Source organism: Passer montanus, unplaced genomic scaffold, assembly GCF_014805655.1.
Source record: "Passer montanus isolate IOZ18808 unplaced genomic scaffold, ASM1480565v1 scaffold40, whole genome shotgun sequence".
In the NCBI taxonomy this organism is placed as follows: Eukaryota; Metazoa; Chordata; class Aves; order Passeriformes; family Passeridae; genus Passer; species Passer montanus.
This window is the reverse complement of record NW_024368819.1, coordinates 6114411-6137848: the sequence shown is the minus strand read 5'-3', so window position 1 is coordinate 6137848 and position 23438 is coordinate 6114411. Positions and strand designations below refer to the sequence as shown.

At 40.2% G+C, this 23438-nt stretch overlaps 1 protein-coding gene across 9 annotated transcripts in view; it reads left to right on the top strand.

Annotated features, from left to right (window-relative positions):
- LTBP1 (latent transforming growth factor beta binding protein 1) overlaps positions 1–14860 on the top strand; it is a 187177-nt gene extending 172317 nt beyond the window's left edge. For all 9 annotated transcript variants that reach the window (XM_039719007.1, XM_039719008.1, XM_039719006.1 and 6 more), the window contains 3 exons: positions 9038–9160; positions 12443–12592; positions 13829–14860. In XM_039719007.1, coding sequence (XP_039574941.1) covers positions 9038–9160; positions 12443–12592; positions 13829–13998 — 443 coding nt within the window. In that variant the 3' untranslated portion in view covers positions 13999–14860. The remainder of the gene's footprint in view (positions 1–9037; positions 9161–12442; positions 12593–13828) is intronic.
- The last annotated feature ends 8578 nt before the right edge of the window (positions 14861–23438 follow it).

Genomic DNA, 23438 nt, shown 5'->3' with positions numbered 1-23438 from the left:
TCTTTCCATGTAGGAATACCAACCTGCACTGGTAAAGCATTTTATTGTGAACATTCCTGGATTTTCACTTGGGTCTTTGTTACCCTAATGGTAATGTTGTGGCTAAAGCAATACGTGTTTTACTTGCAGGAAAAACCCAGGAAATAAAAAACTACGTAGAGAAGCTCAGTGAAGCATTAATGTGGTTGTTTCTGCCTTCTTTGGTTGTATGCTTTTATAATTTACTTGCAAGGTCCTTGAACCTGTTCTTAGATATCTTTACTTGTTTGAGTTTGCTTTGGAATTGCTGCAGCTGAAAAAAAAGCATATGATTTTGATGATGTTGGCTGGAGTAACTGCTGGCCGATGCTTACCCCAGGAAGAGACTGAAGAAAAAAAACAGGGCATGACAGCAGCTTGATTTATAAGATTTGGAAATCTCTGAAGTGTCTTTGTCAGAACAAATCTTATATGAGGACATCAAATTACTATACCTGCTAGAATAACAAATGCAATGGAAAGAAATGTAATGTTGCCCTATATTTGAAAGAAACACAGGGCAACAGCTAATAGCAAGAATCATTGCTATGGCCTGGAACTCCTCAAGTGGAAAGATTGAGCAGATTAAAGGAGTTTTTCTTCTTACAAAGTTCATCACATGGTGAGAGTGACCCATCTGTGTCATACAAACACGCAATCCTGAGAGAGCAAAGAAAAGCTGTTCCTGTTAGAGAGAGTTAAATTAGGTACAAGACTTACTTCTGGAGATTTCTAGCTAGTTACATTTAAAGCAGGATAAATCTGAAAAGAAGGAGAGAAGGACCACCAACATGGTCAGGCAAAGAGAACCTGCCTCACAAGGGAAGATGAAAAATTTCAAACATAGCTGCAGAACAAAGGCTGCAGATTCTAAGACTCTCCTCTAGAGCACAATCATGGAGGATTCCCAGAAGCTTTTAATTTCAACAAATTGCAGGAAAAGAAATTGGAACTATTTCAGTCTGAAAATATTAGATTTATTTTGGTCATTTGGAACACAGGATTCTGGATCCTGTGCCAACAGTGGGGTGCAAATCCCCAATAGCTCTGCGAAGAAAATTGAGAAATTAATTTTAATAATTACATGGAGGTTCCCAATGGATAACATCCTAAACATCAGTTGGATGATCCTTAGTCAAAGCTGAAGAGCATTATGATGGATAATAAAATCTTTCTCCCTCCAGACACAAAAAAAAGTGATGTTTTTTTTGTGATGTTTCATTTGCTTTGAGAAGTATCTGCTTTAACTGCAACTGAGGCATACTTTGATCCCAAATACTTTAAATTATCCTTATAGATTGGAACATAGCTAAAAATAAAAGCATATTGAATGTTTATTATATCAGAACAAACACGCAAGCTCTCATTTCATAGTGGAGATGGTATGTGCTCATTTGTCCTCACACGCATGTGCACTCACCCACACAGAAACCTGGAAGCCTTTCTCTGTGTTCAGGAACATTTACCAAGAAAAATTTAAAGCTGACTGAACTGAATAAATGATTCATTTGACATGTCTTCAGTCTGTAGCACTTAAAGTGATATCATTGGCTCAAGAGAGCGCTTTCACACCTCCAGGCCATCAGGTCACAGGTTCAAGTCCTGGCTGGGGAACCTGGAATTTCTCCATTTTTAAATACTTAGGTATTGTGTTGGCCAGGTTTACTACTGAAGGTGTTTGCTTATTTCCCCAGTTTGGGGCATTCTGAAGATTTTTAACACATGTTAAAGGAGACCTGCCGATGTGAAAAGCATTGCCACCTCAAAACTTTCACCATGAAATGAGTTGAATATAGCACAGATCTGTGGTTTCCTTTTACCTTGTTTATAGTTCCATTGTATTTGAAGATCTAGTCACCACCCTTAGAAAGAAGGAAATACAGGCCTACCACCATAAGTGATACTTTTGCAAGTCCCTTCTAAAGATATTAATTCTTTATTAAAAATAACCGCTAGCTTTTCTAACCCAACTTGTCTTTAAAGTGCTTCCATTTTTCATTACAAGATTTAAATATGCTGTTTGAGTAGGATCCAGCAAAAAAAAACAGTGAGAAGATAGAGCACTCTTGTAAGAATTTATCCATATTAAGCAAAAAGAAATGCAATCTTATATCGGCTTGGAAATAGAACTTAATGGTTGCTACTGTTTCTAAAAACTACTACTCAGTGCTTAATTAAACAAACTCCACTGAAATTACTCCAAACATTCAGAGACTGAGACAAAAATAAGTAGCATTTTTTGATATTGCAACAAATATCAGCAGCAACATCATAACAACAGTAAGACTGATAAGTATTTTGCTGACAACACTGAAGAACAAACTCAAAATGTTGGTTCAAAGTCCTGATCAAAATACTGCAAACATGAGCTGTAGTGCTGTGCTTGAGTACCTCTGACTCATGCAAACAAGGAATGTAAAGACATTGTCTTCAATTACATTCAATTATCTTACGATTAATTATTTCAATTATTTTACTATATCATCATTGCGGATAAAGACTTTCACAGATTTCATCAGTACCAAAATGTTGGCTACTGAAGTTTATTCTCTCTGTGCTCACAGTGTCATTAGTCTTTATTTGCCCAAAGAACAGTAATAACAGTTTAGTAATTATTTTTTAAAAACTTCTGTGTTATTTGAGGTTTGTCATTGGCAATCTGTAGAAATTGACAAGTTGAGGAAAATTAGAAAAATGGACACTTTTCAGTTTAGAAAACAACAGCAAAACATCCTTTCTCATTGCATCCACCTAAAAAATACATGTCGGATGCCTGGCCTTTGGAAATTCTGCTTCCTTGGTCAATTTACTGTTAGTGCCTACCAGCCCAACTCTCACCATCCAGAGCCCATGGTCTAGTGACTGGTAGCTGGCTCCAGTTGGTTTAGTAGCTGGGTAAAGGCCTCTGTGCCAGAAAACAGAGCAACTGGCCCAGACTGAAAAAAATGTGAAATCTAAAATAAAGCCATATATACCTCAAGTTAACTTGAACTTGTAGGACCTGAACTATAAATGTTCTGAGACTCCAGAAACTCCTGTGCGACCCTTAGGGAACTGGAATGGATTTTAGGCTAGGTGTATGGTTACAGGAAATTTGAAGAGAGGAGATAGAACTAACAGCTAGAAAATGTTGGGTAATGTGGTATGCTGGGGTCAGCATTTAATTTACAGAGACAGCCTATTTTTTGATTGCAAAATTATAGTTTTGAGGCTATTACAGAACAGTACCACGTTTGCTTCAGTAACACCTTAAGATGCTGGTAAGGTTGGTATTAGGAGCCCCTGAACTAAGGAGATGTCAGTCAGTTAAGGAGGGTACTTTCTTTTCTGTAGCTGGTTGCCTGGGGAAGCTTTCATACAGAAAAACAGGGTGAGGTAGGTCTGGGACTCAGCAGCTTTAGCAGATGTTTTAATAACTGTTGAGAGTGGGGGTACATTACTGCATCTGTGACTTAGACATTTTTGTTGGTGTGAGTACTAAGATAATGTCATGAACACATTCTTAGGCAACTGGAAAAGGCACCAGCATTCAGTTTATCAGCCTGCTTATTTGTGTATCCTTAGAAATATTTTTTCTACTCTTAAATTTTGAATTCTATGACTTTGTGGGGTTTTATGGAACCACTTTATGTTTAGAAGATCTGCAGAAAAGACAATGACAGATCTCCAGTCAGTAGATGTTTCAGATATTCTGTGGGATTAGAAGTCAATAAAGAACTGCTGTTCATATTGTATTTGAAGTTTCTCTTTATCTCCACCTTACCATTTGCAAAATCCATGCTGGGAGAACGCTGAGAGTAGTGGGTAATGTGGATCACCTGGGGTGTTGTATAATGTAGGATTTCTCTTGGACAATTTCATATTGTGGTTTTTATACAGAAACCCACATCAGTGCTGCCAGTTTTTCCTTCCATCAGGAAAGATAAATCAGCATCCTGAGCAATATATTCCCCTGACCTGTTCTAGACACATGCTTTACAATGAGATGCTGTCCTAGAAGTGTTTCTCTCTTTCCATGGATTAAAATGGACAATGAACAACTAATTCAGATGCAGACGTTCAGAGATGCCTACATGGAGTTGAATTCTGCCCATTTCTGGCAGAACAGATTGTTTGGATTGCATTTTTGTTACAAAGGAACTCTGTGTATCCTTTGTAAACATTATGAGTTAGTTCTGGGCTGAGCTTCCACATTATGAGAACATAGTGTTCCCTTTAAGTTCTGGCTAATGTCACTCATGTAGATCTGGAAGTACAGGGAAAGCCAATGTGTGTAAAGCATGAGTTTTCATCTCTCCTCTTTTGGGATGGTAAAGATCAGCAGGGAGGCACTGGATTAATTTCTGTAGATCATTGCTCATCTTTCCATTTACGATGGCATTGTGTCTCCTTCCTTTGCAATAAGGACTGGTCAAATGGATTCTATCCTCTGGGCTTAAAATATTGAAGTGATTGGGCCTTGAACATTCAAATTCTTGTGTTCGGTTGTGCAGATTTTTGGCTAATTTAGTTTCTGTTGATGCAGAGTTTCAGTGCTTTTTCTGAAGGTTAGGCGAGAGTAGAGTAGTTTTGGCTAAAGGTTCTTTCTCATGGAACCTCACATTCCAAGTGCACATGGAAATCAGCAAGGAGTCAGGCATGTGCAAAGTTCTGTCAGAAACAACCTGACTTTTACTACAACTTTTAACTATCTACTTGGAGCGAAAGAAATGGGAAGATCATTTTAGGAAGCTCGAGCAGCATTAGTAGAGGAACAAAAGGTCACTACCAAGAGGTTTTGAGACAATCAATTTGGTAATTATTTCAGTTTAGCAAGAGCTTTACATCCACTGTGAATCTTTTTTTCAGGGATTTCGTTTAGAGTGTGTTCATTAAAGGATATGAATATCCTTCTTAACTAATGAAAAATGACCTTTAAGACTGACACCCTGACCTTTTTTCTTGTGCTATAGAATATATATCACTGCCATTCACTGCAAACCTTAGCATCCATCCATGGGCAACATCAGTGAAGTTTTCAAAATTGTAAAATAGCATGATCTAAATATAGAGCAGAAATACCTTTAGCTTTGGTTCTCATATGATACAATCTCCTGAGACAGCATAAACTTAACCAATTTAGATTGATGTCCACAACCTTTGGTGAAACTGTTGCATTCTTAAATAATTTGAAGGATCTGGCTTGGTTTCTTAGTCTTGGCTTCTTCTGTGTGTGTGATGGTGACAGTTCTGAGGAGCTGGAACAGAAATAAAGCTTTCTTTATGGACAGGAGCTGGACTGGCTGTGGTGTAGTTGTTTAATGGTTGTGTCAGGAAAAGCTTTTATATAATATTTTGCTTTAAATACACGATATATGGAATAATGTTTCTGACATTAGGATTTTTAGGCCTCTGAGTGCAAGTAAGACTCACAAGGGCTTGCTCAGTTACAACTATATATGCAAATCAGATGCACATTTGCACAACTGCATTTTTGCTAATAAGCACCTAAAAGCCAGTCAGTCCATACAATTTATATTGTGTCATCTCTGTCAGCCAAGCTTTCATCACCAATTACAGCTAACATCTGTGCCAGTACACATGTGTGTCTAGATGTAATCCCCTAACACTTGTTTAATAGGCAATACTTCTGACTTTAAAAATGTCCTTTACATTTTTGGAGGCATACATCAGCTTCCTTTTATAATAGCCACCCTAAGTTATACAACAAGCTGTCTGTATGCTTCATTTGCAAGTTATGAGAAAAACTTAGAAACACATGGACCAATGTAGACTAAGATATATTAAAAACAAAGCGGTTTTGTTTTTTTTCTCTTGAACTGTAGTTATATTGTCCCTGATCACAGCCAAGAGATGAGTGAACAGAAAAAATAAACCCATATAGAAAAAGGTTTCTTCATTCATTGTGAATTATAGAATATTTTCTTTCAACTTTACTTGAAAGATTCACTTCAAAGTGAGCATTGATTTCTGTGACATAAAATGCTTCTGTCATTCAGGGATAGTTACATATTCTGTCTTGGTCTCTGCCCCCTTACCACCTTCTTGATCTCAGTCTCCTGTTGTCATCTCCCAAGGGCAATGTCATGTTGTTCTTCCATTTGAATACTTGCCTGCAAGTTTCTGTGCACCGGTCATGCTTTCACCCACAAATCCTACAGCACTCTGTTCATGTAGTTCCCTTCCCTGGAAAACTGACCAATACACATCACAGTGACCCCAAGTATATTGTTTTTAATTTGAACTGTGGGAACATAGCATAACAAGGAGGAAAATTTAAAACAACAGAAAGTGTCATTGCTGTAACTTGTTCTATCCTCCACAGGGGTACTATGATGAGTTCATTTCTGTCAGGGATCCAAGCCTCAGGTCTACCTTATTTCAAAACACCAGTTCTAGTGACCTTTCCAGAATGTGGCCCCCCCACATACTTTTCAGTCTTTGTACTCTCCTCTCTGCACACCCTTTTTTTCCCTGGGGGAAAAAAAAAGGAAAAAAAAAAGAAAAAGAAAAAGAAAAAGACAAGCTGAGAAAGGTGGAATAGATAACTTACCATTGTTATTGGTCCTGAATTTCTACTGTTGGTTTCTTAGGTGAGCTGCTCTTGCTCTCCTTGGGTTTATTGCCTGAGCACCTAGTGACTGAATCAACACATTATAAAGACAAGGGGTTTAGTCTATACTACTTGGACAGCTAAACAGAACATACAGTATTAAGAGAGTGTTACAGGTATAAGACTTAAAAATGCAGGCATTCAGAACTTTATTTTTCAGAGACCAGTGGGGCAGGAAACAAGTTTCTGTTGTCAACATTTCTTGATTCTTCCTTAGACGTTGAACAACTTTGCATTGGCGGTCATGCAATATAAAATAGGCTTGCACAATCATCAAACAAGACAACTCTCGTGTACATGAGAGCTCCAGGTCTATGGATTTTCAAAAGTTCCAGCTGCTTTCTTCAGAGCTAAGACACTGTTTATACTACCAGTATCACTAATGGCACAATTAGCACTGAGTAATCTGGGAAGCCAGTGTACAGGTTCTGCTCAGCCCTTCCCATCAGATCACATTCGTGTGGAAGAGGCAGTGATCCCTAAGATCCACAATAGCTGCTTGTCCCTTTGCCTTTCACTGACTGTATTTATGTGGTAGTTTCTTCCACACAAGCTAGATGAATTAGTATTTTGTGATAGAACACAGATTTCCTTTGCCAAGAACATTTGTGGGCATCTGTGAGAAAGTGCTGTTACTATTCCGCATAGCTGTCCTGTGTGTCCATTCCATATGAATGAAGGGATCATTCTGAGATGATAAACTGTCCCTATGCATGGATGTTAATCTGGGGTTAGATGTGGGGAAGAAAGAATGGGGTGTTTCTGGTCCTATGACAACTCTTAAAACTGTGCTCATTATCACAGTACCTCAGTGGGAAGCTGTGCAGTCAGGGATGTAAGTAACCTTTGCTATATGTAGTTTATTTTGCCATGATGGCTTTGTTTCCTGTGCCCTGGGATGTTGCTCTTGGGCAGTGTACTTTGTTCTCTGGGAGAGGAAAGTGGTGTTTGAATATTATTACTGTATATAAATATATTCTGGAGGACATACCTCAAAGGAAACCACTTTGCTCTTGCAGCAGAATGTGGTGGGATTTACAATGATTTTTCAGTTCTCTTGGGAGTTCATGCTGCAGACTTGGACTGTCAGCCATGGCAGCCCTGGGTGTGCACGGACAAGCTTTGCCTGTACTGCTCCGTCTTGTGCCCTCAAAGGGCCAAGTTGTTGACCACAGAATTCAAACAGACTATTTGAACACTTTGGTGTTTTCAGTACAAAATAAAATCATTCCAGGTGGAGGAGATACTACCTGTAAAAATAAAATTACAGTACTGGACAGCAAGTAGGGCTGTGCTCTGCACTGTCTAGAGGCAGTCTGGACTTATCCAACTATTTGCTGTCTGGGACAGTTCTACACAGCATGAGGTTTCTGGCTCTGCAACCATCTGCAATTCTTGGATTGTGTATCTGCTTAGGGCTTTTTTTCCTCCCTCTCTTTTGGTGGTTTTTCTTTCCCGTCCTTTCTCTGCCCGATTCTCAGAACACCAGGCAATCTTCACAGAACCAGAAGCTAAACAGACTGTAGCAACAGTAAGGGAGTGCCTGGATTGCTGTATTTTAACAATATTTCTGTTTTCAAATAAATTGTATTGTATGTCTTTTAGTAAAGTGTAGTAGAAACAGAATTGACACAGTCTTTATTTGATTTATAAAAGACTCAAACTCTGCATAAGCGTTTCAGACATGGACTCTGACACCTAAAATGAAGAGCTGCTTTGGTCTCAACTTGTGTTGTCCAGCTTTTAGAGAGAGGCACAAAATCAGATGTGACTCTTTCTCCTGTGTGTTTCCCCATGCTCTGAGCTTCACAGCCAAGGAGACTTGGAACAGCACTCACACTTCCAAGCCTGTGGGTTGAAGACCCAGTTTGTAGATAAGTGTGGGCTATTTCAGAAGTATTTTTCATGCTGAATTCTGCAGGTTGGCTGCCAGTGCCAGAAATATTGGCAGTACCTGCCCCAATTTACTTCCTTTGGGGAGGTTTCTCCTAGCAGCCATGATGGTCTGGGGTAGCCTTTGTTCCACAGAACGAGGAGTATAAACAGAGGTAGCCCTGGAGAGAAGTGTATCAGCAGTGGCATGCACAGCATCCCTCGGCTCTTGCTTCCCATGCAGAGCAGAAGAACCTGACCTATAACTTTTTGTACAGTTATTGACTCAAATCTATCCCTGGTGTTATCCCTATTATGACTTAATAGTATATATTTGGCTCATTAACATTTTAATGACATCCTTTTTGAAGAGAGAATGCTTTCTGGAAATTTTCTTTTCTGCAGATTTATGGTGTTTCTAGGAAGATAAGTTTATTTCCAGCAAGCATGAACCACAGCTCTCTGGGACTAATGTAATGCAGCCTGTGTTACAAGTGTGTTTACTTTTATATCTTATTTTCTTTCCCCCCTCAGAGGATTACGCCCAGCTGTGCAACATTCCTGTTCCAGGAGCTCGACGGCCATATGGACAGGATGCTTTAGTTGACTTTGAGGAGCACTACACTCCAGAAACCAATCCATACTTCGTTGAAGACCGTAAGCGAGATTCTCTCTTATGTAAAAGACTTGAAATGAGATTTTTACTTCAAGTTTTTTTTCCTTGTAGCTAGTTTCATTCTTCTCTTTGCTTCTGGGTAGTGTGGCCTATTTATGCTTTAGTTATTCCTATGACACTAGCTTTCAGTGAGGTGTTCCACTTCAAGAGCCAGGTTTGTATGAGAGTCCAGTTGGGCTCAGTGTACAACTAATTTTTAATCTAGTGAAACAGTTTGTGCCAAGTGTACTAAATTTGTGTTTACCAACAGTTATACAGCTCAAGGTCAAAAGGCTTGCCAATTTTCCTTCTCACAAATTGATTTTCCTTTGGAGCATGGGACAGTTTTCTCCAGAGTGCATTAAATTTAGAAGAACAAAAAAACTCTTCATCTTTCCATGATTTCCCAGCAGAACTTGCATGAGTGAAATGAGAGCATGCAAATCATTCTTGCTCAACAGAGCAAATGTACAGCACAGTATGATTAGAGAATACACAGAGGTATGGACTTCAGGCTGGATGCTGTGCCTGCCAAGCAGGGTGTGAGAATTGTACACAGCATCTCGCTTGTGCTTGAGGAATATCAGGGCTCTGTGTTAGGTTGGGCCCAGCTGACTGCTAAAATTTGCAGGAGAGAAATGCTTACAGATTTCAGCATCTTCCTCAAAATCAGGCAACCTGTACAGATCCATTCAATTTATCATGGTTTTAGAGAAGAAAAGTGGAAGTATCAGAAGGAGCTGTAATTTCTTGTGCTTTACATATGTATAGTCTGCAAGCTGCCACTCTGCTCTTCCACAGTCAGCATTACTGAGTGTTGATGTGTAACTGAAATGTCACACTGCTAAAAACTGCTGGTTCCTCCACGAAACCCAGAGCACTGACTGGGTAAGAAATATGGAAAGAAGCATTTCATAAGGCATAAACAAGGTATACAATTTAGTGGTAAATAAATACGATAAATTGTGGAAAGTGTTGAATCCACAGCTGAGACCACATCATAGAATGGCTGCAGTGGGAAGGGACCTTAAAGATCATCTAGTTCTGACCACTGAGGGACAGAGCTCATGCCTTTTGCTCCCATCCTATCACTGAATCAGATGGGGCATCTTGTTTGGGACATCAGAGACTTCAAGATTATAATGCTTCTGCAGCTGTGTGAAGAATACAACAATACATCCCATCCCATGGCAGGGCCAAGTACTTCAGGGCAATATTTGTCATTGTGCATTCAGTTTCTACAGAAGCAAATACATACCTCAGAATTACCATGCAGGTCCCATCGAGCTGTTTTGAACTAGAGTATATTTTGTGAAGTAGGACTTGCTGTGAGTGATACATTTAGTTTTAGCTAGTTAAAATTACAACATACTTTATTCATGATAGAGACGGAGAGAAAAAAATGTGTGTACCTATGATTATGCACATGCATATATGCCTACATATAAGCTGTATTTCTAATAAATTATGGGGGGTTTTTTAAATTTGAAAAATATCTCTGTGTTTGGGAGGACTCCTTTCCCTTTCTTGGCACTGTTTTCTAAATTAGAAAAGGTCTTTATTTTAAAGGTCTCTCCTGAGCCCTCTACAAGCTCTGCCAGAGGACTCCAGCAAGTAATGAAACTTGGTTACCTACATCATGATGGTGCTCAATATCCTCAATACTATTGCACTGAGAAGTGATTTACAAGGCTCATGGAAAAGGCTGCAGTGTTTCCCATTTAATGTACACTTGTATACATCCTGTGTATTATTTATGTTCTTGAGATGTGACATCTGTCAGCAAGTACTTACTTCACATTATGTGTTCAGTGTCTTCAGAATCCACTTAGCCTGTTACTGACCAGCTTGATCCTTACTCAGAAGCCCTCCATGCTAGGAAACCCAGGATAGGAACAGTATTTGTAGTCAAAGAGAGGGGCAGTGGACATGGCAGTATGGAAGTTAAATGGACAAAGGTATGGAAAGGGCAGAGTAGGAAAGGAAAAAGCAGGTCAGTAGAAAAGAGGGCCTCAAGGACCAAGACAGGATGGAGTAAATAAGAAAAGACAAGAGAAAAAAAAAAACATAAGGAAGGGAGAAAATCATATTCCTAGGTAGCTTAGCAGATACGTGTATCACAGCTGTTGCAATATGAACCAGTAAACAGTTTTTCAATAAGTTGCTGACTTATTGGAGGAGCCACTACCTGTTACAGGATACATGGAGAGATATGTCCTACTCTAGTCCACTCCAGCTCCAATTTCCCCTCTATATTCATTGTGCTATTAAACTTATGACTCAAACATCCTCAGCTTTTTCCACAGAACTCTGTTTGATGTGATGGGCTGCCATCTGCAGTCCTGTTACATCACTGCTCCATGAGCAGAAAGCTAGTGAAAAAAAACTTACGACTTAGAGGAACAGTTCAGTCCTACAGACAATCTCTGAACATGTGAAAATGTAAAATAATAATGAATGTAAAATAATTTTGTAAGTATAAAGCCTTCCTTACATAGAAAAGCATAACTGTCACAAAAGCCCTAAGGCAGGGAGCACAAAAAGTGATTATACAAACCACTGAATACAAAGACAACTCTTTGTATAAGAGGTGAAAAAAAAAAAAGCTCAACTCTTTGAGCTTTGACTGCTCACCATCTAGAATTATGACAAGGAGGAATTGGTAGATTATAGGTATTTGTACTGGCACCAGTCACTGAGGCACAAGCCAAAGGGCTGTTAACGAAAAACCGCAACAGGAAAGCAGTCTCTGATTTCTTCTTATTTTCCTTATGGCAGCTGGGATTGATTTTTTTTTAATATGTTTTCTTCTGGATAAATTATAATGCATCTCTTACCCCTCTACACACACACACCTTATTTTTCTACAATCCTGTTTTAAGAAACTTTCCCAAATTGCGTGACCACTTGTTTCCTTGAAGGCTGATAAACATAACAATTGAAATAAAAGGTGCTATTTAGAAAACACTGACTTACCCTTTAAAAAATAAACAATGAAATTATGGAGTTTCCATTCTTCAAAAAAATCACAGATTTTTTTAACACAAAATAATACTTAAGAGTTAACCGAGTTATTCAGTTTCCATCTTGAAACATATCACAGCACTTCTCTGGTACATTTAAAACTCCAGATGGTGCAGCTCTGCTAAAGCTGACCTATTTTCTGCAAAGTCAAGTCCCATTCCAGTAAACTTCTGAGAGAATTTCAGTCTCCCACTATATATTTGGGTATACTGATTCAATAGCTTTGTAACCTACTTATTTGCAATTCCTTTTCCTCCCAGGTTTCCTGAACAGCTTTGAGGAGCTGCAAGCAGAGGAATGTGGTATTCTGAATGGATGTGAAAATGGCCGATGTGTAAGAGTCCAGGAGGGCTACACCTGTGACTGCTTTGATGGTTATCACCTGGACATGGCCAAAATGACCTGTGTTGGTGAGGATAGCATATCACCTGTTATATCCCCTGTTATCTCTCAGTTTACTCAGTCACTTGACCTTAGGAGGCCTCGAACAAAGGATTTAGGGATGATCACCTGAATTGTATTAAAGATCCAAGCTTTGTTTTGTTTACTGCAAAGGCTAGTAATTATTGTTACAAAAATATCTTGGTGTTTCTCAGTGCATCTTGGTCATCACAGCTGTGTTCAGTTAAAGTGCAAACACACATTTGTGGAATGAAGCTTAAACTTATATCAAGACTTCAATGTACAAACCAAATGTTTTTCAAAGGCTTTAGTAAGCTAGGAGGATGGAACTGGATCCAGAGCAGAAGAGTGATTTTAGGAGTGGATTTTTAGAGTGGATTCATAGTGATTGCCTAAATATGCATATAACCAGCTGGTGAGGTTTGGCCCCTGATTTTCATAGATTTCAACAGTCAGCACACTCAACTATTTCTCTCACTCTCAAACTAGTAAATCTGCACATTTATTAACCAAGGCATCTATATCTCCAATTAAAACAACTAAACATGGGAGCAGCAAATATCGGTGAGAAGATGAAGCAAAACAACCGCCCTTCGGTATGGAAGCCTGGTACAAACTGTGTGATTATTTCAGTTTAAGGTCTGCACTAACCTTGTTTAGCATTTTGCTTTGTGAGACACAGCTGAAATCTCCCAGCTCTATGAGGAGGAGCTGCCTATGTGCTTTGTAATCTTCAGGACTTTATGGCGAGCTGGCCTCCTTAGCAGGAAAAGATGTAGCTGCTGTGCATGTCAGGACAAAGCAGTGTGGTGTTGAGTGCAGGTAGTTTGTCCTCACAACTATTCAGGTGACAGCACCAGAAGCTCCTCAAGTATTCAGTTGGTAAAATACAAATGTTGTGCTAAGAACTTCGAGATTCTTTCTTAAAAGTTCCTTTTCAGTCATCAGATAAACACATGTAAGTGGTTACTTAATTTTGTTGTGCAGCTGGGCTGAATGTGGACTTGGTAATGTAACAGTTTAAAGCCCTTTAATACCCTATTGATTTCCTATGATAACTTCCACCTCTTTTCAGTTCATCTTTTAGAACTTTGGCCCAGCCTAATTCCACCCAATCGGAACTGAAAATAAAGTTCTCAGGGCATTGGTGCAGATTGTTCTAGTTCTAACAATGCTGGAACTAAATGAGTATTAACTACACACCAGACTTAGCACATGTGTCTTTTGATGTCTCCTTTTTGCAGATGTGAATGAGTGCAACGAGCTGAACAACAGGATGTCCCTCTGCAAGAATGCCAAATGCATTAACACGGAAGGGTCCTACAAGTGTTTGTGTCTCCCTGGGTACGTGCCTTCAGACAAGCCAAACTACTGCACACCACTGAACTCAGAGCCAGAGAGTGAACTGGAGTAGAGGAAAATCTCCATATCCTAAGCCCATATACTCTGCACTGTATAAAGAAAAGGAAGAAAAATATTTAACTTGAGAAGAGAAGGCACCAGAGTAGCAAACAAAAGGGGAGAAAAGGGTTAAAGTGTATCAAAGGTGAGACATGATGGGTTGGTTGTTTATCAGCTTCACTGAAGTGACAGACCAAATGGACACATTGCTCTGTATGAAGAAAACAAGTATATAGTGTGTTCATGAAAAAATCTTTGAAAATAATCAAAAACAGTGCTGTTATTTGAAACAGAAGAGCTTTGGTTTTTTTGTTTTTTGTTTTGTTTTGGATTTTTTTTACTATTGCTTGATAAATTTGGCATTTAAATAGTGATGGAAATATTTTATATTACTATGTCATTTTTTTGATTGTTCATTTCCTTGCCTACTGTTTCTTTTCAGACCTTTTTTCTGATCAGTACAAATTCTATGATACAGATATTCTTAGTCCATTTTATAAGAACTGTTACACAGGGTGATGCTCCTCCTTCCCTGGAACTTTGGTCAGTGACTTTTTTTTAATTTGCTAGTTGTCTGCCCTGTGGAGCAGGCACCATTTGTTTTCAAATGTTTTATATACCTTGGCGAAAAGTCCTTATATTCATTTTGTATCCTGTATGGTTGTTACTGCACTTAAAGTCTTTAGAACCTTTCTTGCCAAGTTCAAAGCTGCTAGTGGACAACATTGGATTCCTTTTGTACATTGAACCAAAAGATTTTAGCTCACATCTCTATTGTAATATGTAAATTGAACACAAGAGAGATCTTGTATGATTACCCTAACATATTAAAGCTGTATATTACAACTCAATAAAATCACCTTTTTTTAGAAAAAAAAAAAGTACTATATGCTAATTTTAGCTCCTTTCCTCCTCCCCTCCCCTTCTTTTTGTGTGTGTGTTTGTTGTACAAGAATCAGCCCTCAGGTGTTTACAACAGTTAGCCTCTCAGTACTAGATTTAATTTACATTACAATAGTCTTAGGGAGTTGTCTGGCTGGTTTTTCCTTCTCATGCTGTTTTAATAAGACCAGAACCTGAATTAGTTAATGCCTGAAGTTAGGCTTCCAGGGGGAAGATTTCAAACACAGACCTACAGAAACTGTTTGACTTGGAAGCTGATTCACATGGAATTTTTTTTTTTCTTTCCTGGTTTAGGCATGTTTCCCACTAAATCTGCAAATAACACTCCACAGTATGATGGCCTGGTTTTCAGAAATACTGAAGAGAAGGAGGAGAATTTCCTTTTCTTGATGAACTGTACCTTCCCATCAGCTCTTATTTTTCAGTGGAAGGAGAGAGAGCTTAGGAGAGTGACAGATGTTTCACTCTGACCTTCTCCAGATTGAAAGAGTGTCTTTCAGAAATCCTGAAACAGGTCCTTTTCATATTTTTCACATGAAATGTTTTGCTGTGTCTTCTAGACCTACCCTGCATTAAAAAGAGAAAGGATAACTTGAGATTTTTAAAAGTGAGTCAAATTCAGTCCAATTGTCCAAAAATTAGGTTATTTCTCATTTCACAAAAAAAAAACAAAAAAAAACCAAACAAACAAAAAAAAAACTACCACTTGTTTTTATTCAGAATAAAATTTATTTATTTTCCAATATTCGGGTCAGCCACTGAACCAAAAATATCATAAGCTCTATCCCTTTCAGTTCTGCACTACAGTAGATCTTACTAAAGTCTGTGTCAAAATGTAGTAAAGCATTCTCAATAAACCTCTGGAAAGAGGGATCTTTAGGGAAGAGATTCTTTGTGAAGTGCCAAGCTCTCTTTACTTTTCTAGAATTAGGCAGGAGAGGGTGGAGGGCCAGTTACTCTTCTAGTCAAAAAGAGGTGGATTGCAAACACTAGAGCTGGACTATAATTACACTCACAAAAATAACTCTTGCTTACCTGCTGTGGTTAAGGAAGAAGGAAGGAAGGTCTAGTCTTGTTAGTAAATGCTGTAACTAAAGAGCTCTTAGTTGTCCTACTTGAGGTTAATCCTATAATTTGAGTAAAGAGCAAGGTCACCACAGTTACAACCTTTCACTGGGTTCAGGATGAGCCCTGGGCTGCTCTCAGCCACCATGAAAATTCATGGACAAGACAATGCACTCCAGACTCTCACCTCCTCCTGCTCCAGTAACCAGCTGTGTTTATCTCTGCAAGACAGCCTAGGGCCCAAGCCACCACTGCAGCTCTCACCCCAGCCTCAGATTCTCAGCATCCCAGTACTCCATCAATTCATACCCGGGTGGCACCTGTTTGCAGGTGTAAGTGCCAGGACAGGCTGACAGATGCAGATGCATTGGTGCAACTGCTGCCAAATGTTGTCCTTGCTCTCAGCAGGGAGGATTAGTTAGGTCATTTGTTGCTAGCTGTTCATCAAAGTTCACAGACCTCAGATTGTGCTGGCCTTTTGCTCTGGTTTGCCTTACAGACATCACTGAAATTGGTCACGGCATTGAAAGCTACCAGTAGGTTCAGAGTGGTGAACTGCCTCTGGTTCCATGGATAACAAATCCCCCAGCAAACCTAAACTGTCTCTTCACCTATCAGTTTCTGCTAGCAACAATTCACAAAAAACATTTTGGTGTGTCCAGCCATCTTCCATCTCCCCTACCTAATTCAAGAGGGCAGCAGTTGACCCAAGCCCTGAATGAAGGTTGAAACATTCTGCTGGTTCAATAGCCATGTGCTCATTACAGCCACACACTTCTATCAATCACAGACACTATATAAGCAGGCAGCAGACTTTATGCGTGCTTGTGCCTTTCCCTTCCACCTCTTTGTACCTCTAATATGCCTCAAAACACACACAGGGAGCCAAAAGCAGACCAAGCAGCCTAAATCCCGCTTACATCCCAGTGCTTAGTATTCCACGTTGCCTGGCTCCAGGCCTTCAGAAATGCTTTGACAAAGGAACCACAATTGGAGGAATTAAGTGAAATTCAGCCTCTGGAGCCCACCTACTTTGCCCCAGTATAGCGAGGCTGGTTCTGTCATTTCACCTGAAAAGCTGCAGGGCTTAGGAATACAATTTTGATTCATAGTTAAACAAACATTTTCTTAACATGATTAAGACAAGGGATTGGACACCATGGGTGTAGCCATTTTAGTTGTTACAAGAACTGCGGTTTAGGTGAGAGCCTTCAAAATACAGAAACCACCACGTACAGTTCCATGATTCAAGTTTCTGAGTACAGCAGAATCTGGAACTGATTACAATTTATACCAAATGGCACCAATACTTTATATATCCATATGGATCCTCTAAAAAAAATCAGTCATTTTTCAGGCAGACATTTCCTTGCTACAAAAAATAAAATTGCTGACATGGTAGAACTGAATTTTGCTAGTTCCCTTTTAATGCTGCTGTGCTAATGAGAATGAAGTTACTATGGAACTGAAGTTACGTGCATTTCAGCTAGAAAGTTATTTGGTATGAACAGATACTTTCATGTTAAGATGCTATTCAGTGAAAAAATTAGCCAGTGTTAAAACTATCAAAGTGAACACTAACATTCTTTGGGAAAAAACTCTCACAGCTGGACAGATGGTTTGGGTCCAAGAGACAGAACTGAGAGTGATGAAAAATATTCAGCTAGTCAGTGGCAACTGACATACTCAAGTAAATTCCTGACTAAGAGAAGTCCTAGAATGCTAAAGGCACGGAAGGAGTTGTCATGACCTATTAGCTCACATTGATCATCACCCTTGTGTGGGTTGAATCTGAGTTTGGCAGGGGAGGGGCTCCTGGCTTTGGCACTTTACTGATTCCTCAAAAAAAAAAGGTAACAGACCCAATTAGAGCATGTCACAGGCCTCATCTGGGCAGCAATTAAACCACAGTGCATTCCTTCAAAGTGCATGGCAAACTCAGGAACCCCGCTGCTGCCTCTAGAAGACACTACAGTATTGTTCTTTTAACAATGCCACCCACTTTGAAGGGCAGTTTGTGCTGCTGGGGCCTCTTTTAACACCAGGCAGGCCAAAGGAGTTATTAAGGAGTCATTCAAGCAAAGAAGGGGTGAATTGCTGTGTGTAACAGAGGCTACTGCTCACTTCTGAGGCCATGACTGGTGTAGTCACTGTCCCTGGGAGTGTTTAAGGAAAGACTGGATGTGGCATTCAGTGCCGTGGTCCAGTTCACATGGTGGTGCTTGACCATGGGTTGGACTCAGTGATCTCAGAGGTCTTTTTCAAACTGATTGATTCTGTGATTATTTGGTATTTGTCTACCTTTTTCTATCAGAAGATCTGAAATTTACCGAGGGAAGCTGAACATGATGCATCCAAAAGAGAAGCAGAATAACTGAAGGAATGAGGAAAATCAGCCACTTGCTGAAGGTTTCTCAATGAGTGACAATGTCACCTTGTGAGACTAACAGAGGCTACTACAGGACTGGCCTACTGTCACTACTTTCAGCTGCAGGAATAACCTCACACAACAAAAGGACTAGAAAATCGGCATCCATGTGGGGCACCACCTCCACAGCTGGCACAGCTGTGCAAGATCTTGAATCCAAGCACCACTTCACCCCTCACCAACGTTTACCACTTCAGTGCCCGTGTGCCAACAAGGGAACATGTAATGAAACAGGATTATCCTGTGACAACCTGTATTAATAAAAGATTTTCCTACCTGTGGGGAAAGAATGACATAAACCACAGAAATGCAGGATGCCAGCTGTGTCAGGTTTCCTTCAAGACCACTGGATCACCAGATATCTATCTGGTTTTTACAGTCTTCAGGCTGCATGTTTTGTCCCACATACATCTGAGGTCTGTGCTCACTTTGCTCTTTCCTCTCTAGACTGGAGAAATTACTGCTGTGTGTCTCAAGTTTGCTCTGCCCAAGGTAGGAGATTGCAGTAGGGACCTCCTGAGGTCCCTTCCAAGCTACATTTTTCCATGAGACATGCGACCTGGCACAGCAGCCTCTGCTGCCTGTCCTTACGTGAGATAGGTAAGGGGGCAGAGGGAACTTCACCTCCTCCCCTACTTGTCCCACACCTGAGCATGTGCCAGGTGCACTTTGGAGAGAGCAGAGCACCAGCCTGCTCAGCCCACATCAGAAGAATCCCCTCCAGAAGGAGCAGCATGCACAATGTGCGCTGTTGCTTGCAATTAACCCCTGTGCTCTTGAAGAGTTAAGTGGCAACCTCAGGCAGAAGGGAAGTTCTGCAATTTTTGTCCTGATAAAAGACACAGAGGAGAGGGTATTCTTTTAGGGTATTCTTATTTTATTCACACTGACTTTCCCTTCCCCTCAAGTCATGCTTTGCCACACACTGCTTTCCATTAGCTCTGAAGTGAGGAGGATGGAGAGGATAATGCTAGCCAGCATGGAAAATTTCTACGTGACAATGTCAGCATCACCTCCAATCCCTATCTACTCAGGCTGCCAGGATCCATTCTGAGCTGCATTTTTCCAAAGCACTCCGTATTGATTTAGCTCTCCTCCCACTGAAACCTGTGGCACCTACATGGATTCCAGTGGGAGCAGGGAAAAGGCTGTGCCAAACTCTTTTGAAAAAAATCCCACCATGTGTGTCTAATGAGGAATGTCTCTGGCAGAAAAGTTTTGAGTGCAGCTAAGCAGATTTTTTGTTTCTTTCACATTAAAAGTTCAATTTCTGCCACTTCTCATCCCGGTAGTAGCTGCCCAGAAGAGTGGGTAAGACATGTTCCAAAATCCCCAGCAGGATATTGTCTGTTTTCAACTAAAACTGAAATAAACTTTACTGTTATCAGGTCAGTCCCTGTAACTTTGTGAGTGGGTACTATTCTCAGGATGTAACCCACCTGTCCTTCTTGCTGCAGGCAGCCACCTAGCTCATCTCAGGGCACAAGGCATTCCCCATTTTCTGTTCAATTTGATACCCTCTTCCAGGAGCTGTCTTCACTGAAGTCCTGCTTTTGCTATTTTGCTTCCAGCACATCCTGTCATTTGCTCGTGATCCAAAGCCTCAGCATCTCATGTATCCCATCCTTCCTGTTCGTTGGCATTGGAGGCCACAAAAGTAGTTTTCAGTCTCTAAATAAAGACTTGGCATGTGGTGAAATCGATAGCTGCCCTCCGGTACTTGGGAAGCCCTTCTGCCAAGGTAAACCGATCATTTCCCTCCCAGTGATCCCTCTCCTCACTGGAATAGAAGCCACCACCACCAAGTAGCAAAACTACCCAGAGAGATGTGGCATCTTTGTCTTCCTTTTACCATAAGCAAGAAATTTCAAACATGCCTTTAGCAATGAATGTGTTCTTTGGCATGCAGCATCACCAAACTGAGCTGAACAGCAAACATAGAATAAGGAAGTTTCAAAAATAAGACAGGAAAGGGAAATCCTTTGCTGTGCACAACAGTGAGCTGAATGAACATGGAATTTTCATTCACATTTGCTCATGATTATACTTTTTCTTTTTTAAAAAAGGAGAATTATTATTTTTGAATTCCCTTAGGCTGCTAAGGAAAAAAGGAACTACATTAACTGTATTAGTGCTTATGATGTTGGTTCATTGTAGCACACTGGAGATAAACCAAAGCAGATGATAGGGAGCTTTTGAGGATTTCACTACTGAGTGCATACTGCATTCAGACATATATTTTAATTTTGCATCTGGTAATAGTTCTGGTATTGGGTTATTCCACCAGAAGGCAGCAATAACTATTTTTAGCCAAAATGGCCCTTACCTCATCCAGTAAAATTCAGTTTATGTTTGAGGGTTTGCTAAACACATTACATCTACTATATATGAGACCTGACAAAACACTTGCAAATGTGTACCCCAAGGACAATAGTCTAGGGGAATCTAACACTAGGGGTATTTTCCCTGTCTAAACACCTAACTCAAAGCAGATCCTAGGGACCCAGGAGCATCCAGGACTCAAGGGCAAGGACCTCAAACAAAAGCCTCTTGCACATGATCTACCGGTCTCCAGGGCAGGCCAAAAAAAAGGTCCCTGCAGTGTCTCTCTCACATTTTGATTCCCTTGTGCTTCTAATGTTTCTGGTTTAGTTTCCTGTGATTTCCACTGTCATGTCTTCATTTCTTCTGTACAAGTACAGTTGACAGTATCTGTTAATATGAATAGTGTCTTACCTAATTTTGGTGCAACTCGATTTTTGGTGCACTCATCTGACTTCAGTGACTCACACAGGGAATAACTCTGCTCCCACTTTATAGGCAATTTTCTAACACTTCAAAATTTTAAAAATTAAAACCATTTAAAACTGTGAGGCATGAAATGTCTAAAACCTTTTGAAAGAGATCTAGCAACCCTAGAGACATTTGCTAATTATAACCTTTTTCTCTGTGTTTCATAACAAGTAGTATCTCACTGAACCCTTCCAACTCCCCTGTGGCAACAAGACGTATGGACTGAAATGTAGGTAAAAGGCAAATTGTAAGAGTCAAAACAAGCTTTTTAAAATCTGAGTTTCAAGGGTTAGTTATCTTCATATAAACAATTTTATTGTAGGATTATAAATGGAATGAAGCATCATCAACTTGCAAAATCTGTTCATTTTATAATTAGTAAGTACTAATAAAAATTAATATAATTCTGCCATTGCACAGCCAGAAGAAGATCTGAGTCCGACACTAGCTCTTCAACAACTGGACAGAAATTTAATCAAATATTATAAAGGCTTGGAGATACTGTGGGAGAGATGGAGCCCTTAGGATTAGTTTGGGCTGAACGCTGCAGGGAAGGGGGATGCTCCGAGGGAAGCTGCTCTTGGCGGACGCGAACAGCAAAGACCCTTTCTGTCCTGGCCTGTCACTAGAGGTCAGCGCAGCCCCTGCCGTGCCGCGCTGCAATCCTTTCAGGAATGTTAAGAAAAGCCCTAGCTCCCAGAGGCAAACTGGTTTTATGAAACCCCTCCAAGACAGAATTTTTGTTTCTGCAACGGGAGCAACGGGAAGCCCCGCAAAAAGAAGAACATAGCTGGAACGGGAAAGCTTGAACCCAAAATCGGCATAAAAGCACGCTGGAAGCTGCAAGTTTCCCGCGGAGCAATTAAGTATAACAATGGCTATTTTTGAAACAGCCATTAGCCTAAGGTAGAAGCTGTCACCTAACAAGTCCAGCTCACTAACACTCCGAGGGCTCTTCCTGATGCATGAAAAATAAACTGCTTGATCTCCCTGCGTAACAAAATTCCTAGCCCAGGCTGAGAACAGCTGGTCTGGCTCATGTAAATCTAGCTCATACATGCAGGACAAGGAAACAGGGAAAGCATTAACTGCTCTGGAACAAGTCCTGAATAAAAAAAAGGAACAGACACTCTTCCCAACATAAGGAAACAGATATCCACTGTGATCCTTGATGTCACTGAATAAACCTCGTGATCTGGGGCTCTCTCTGCCATTAGCCCTGTCCTGGAGGGGCTCACCCTCCAGCACGACCAGCCAGGAGGTGACAGCCACCACAGCACCTGATGGGAATGGTGGTGGAGCAGTTCTTCCTCTTCCCTTTAGAAGAGGAGACTGCAGCAGTCATCTGCTCTCAAGACAGGTGCAAGGGAGAGAGATTTGGCGCTGAAGAAATGTCACCTTGTGGCAATCAAATTAGTCACTTCCCCTCCTCGCACATGTTCTGGTAGCATTTCTGGTGTTCAACCCACCACTCTAGCAGAAGAGCACAAGTTTTGTAAGCATGACTCAGGCTCCAACAAAGAACTGCATAGCAATACCCAAAAAGCCATTTAGAACAGGCTGCCCTACCTCAAATGGCAGCAAAGAAACTTGGTCTGCAATCTTTCCTTAAACTCAGGCAAAGACATTTAGCACAACTTAACCTAACCTGTCTCCCTGTTCTGGCAGATGCAGGAAATCAACCCTTTGAAATCCAAAATGTTTGGTCAGCAGTTGGTTTCACCTCTTGGCATAGTGGCAAAGGAAACCAGGAGAATAAATTCATACAGACATATGGGGAAATAATTCATCTTGGTCAATGAACTATAACTAAGTGAAACTAGTGTAAATAAGAACCTAATTCCATATCCCAAACAAAAAGCAGAAATATTTTAGCAATTTAAAATTATTTTCTTCTCTAGTCTATATCTGACTCTGAGGATAAGTAAAATGATGTACACACAGCTTTTAGCAACCATGAAAAAGTCAACTGATTCCTGTAGGAAGTATTTTTGCCATGGATGCATTAGCTGTAAAACATATTATCACTCTTTCTTTAATATATTATATATAAAGGAGGAAAAAAATTGTCACTACTCTGTGCTTTCTCACTTTTTTTTCCCTTGGAAACATCAGTTCTAAAAGACACACATTATAATAAATGCAAGAGTAGAAAAGATCTAAAGTTGAAAGTGCAGGACTGCATTGCCTGAGGTCATCTACCCATTACTAATACCTTTGAGTCATAGTGTTTGGGAGTCAAAAACAGACACCTTGCTGAGCCA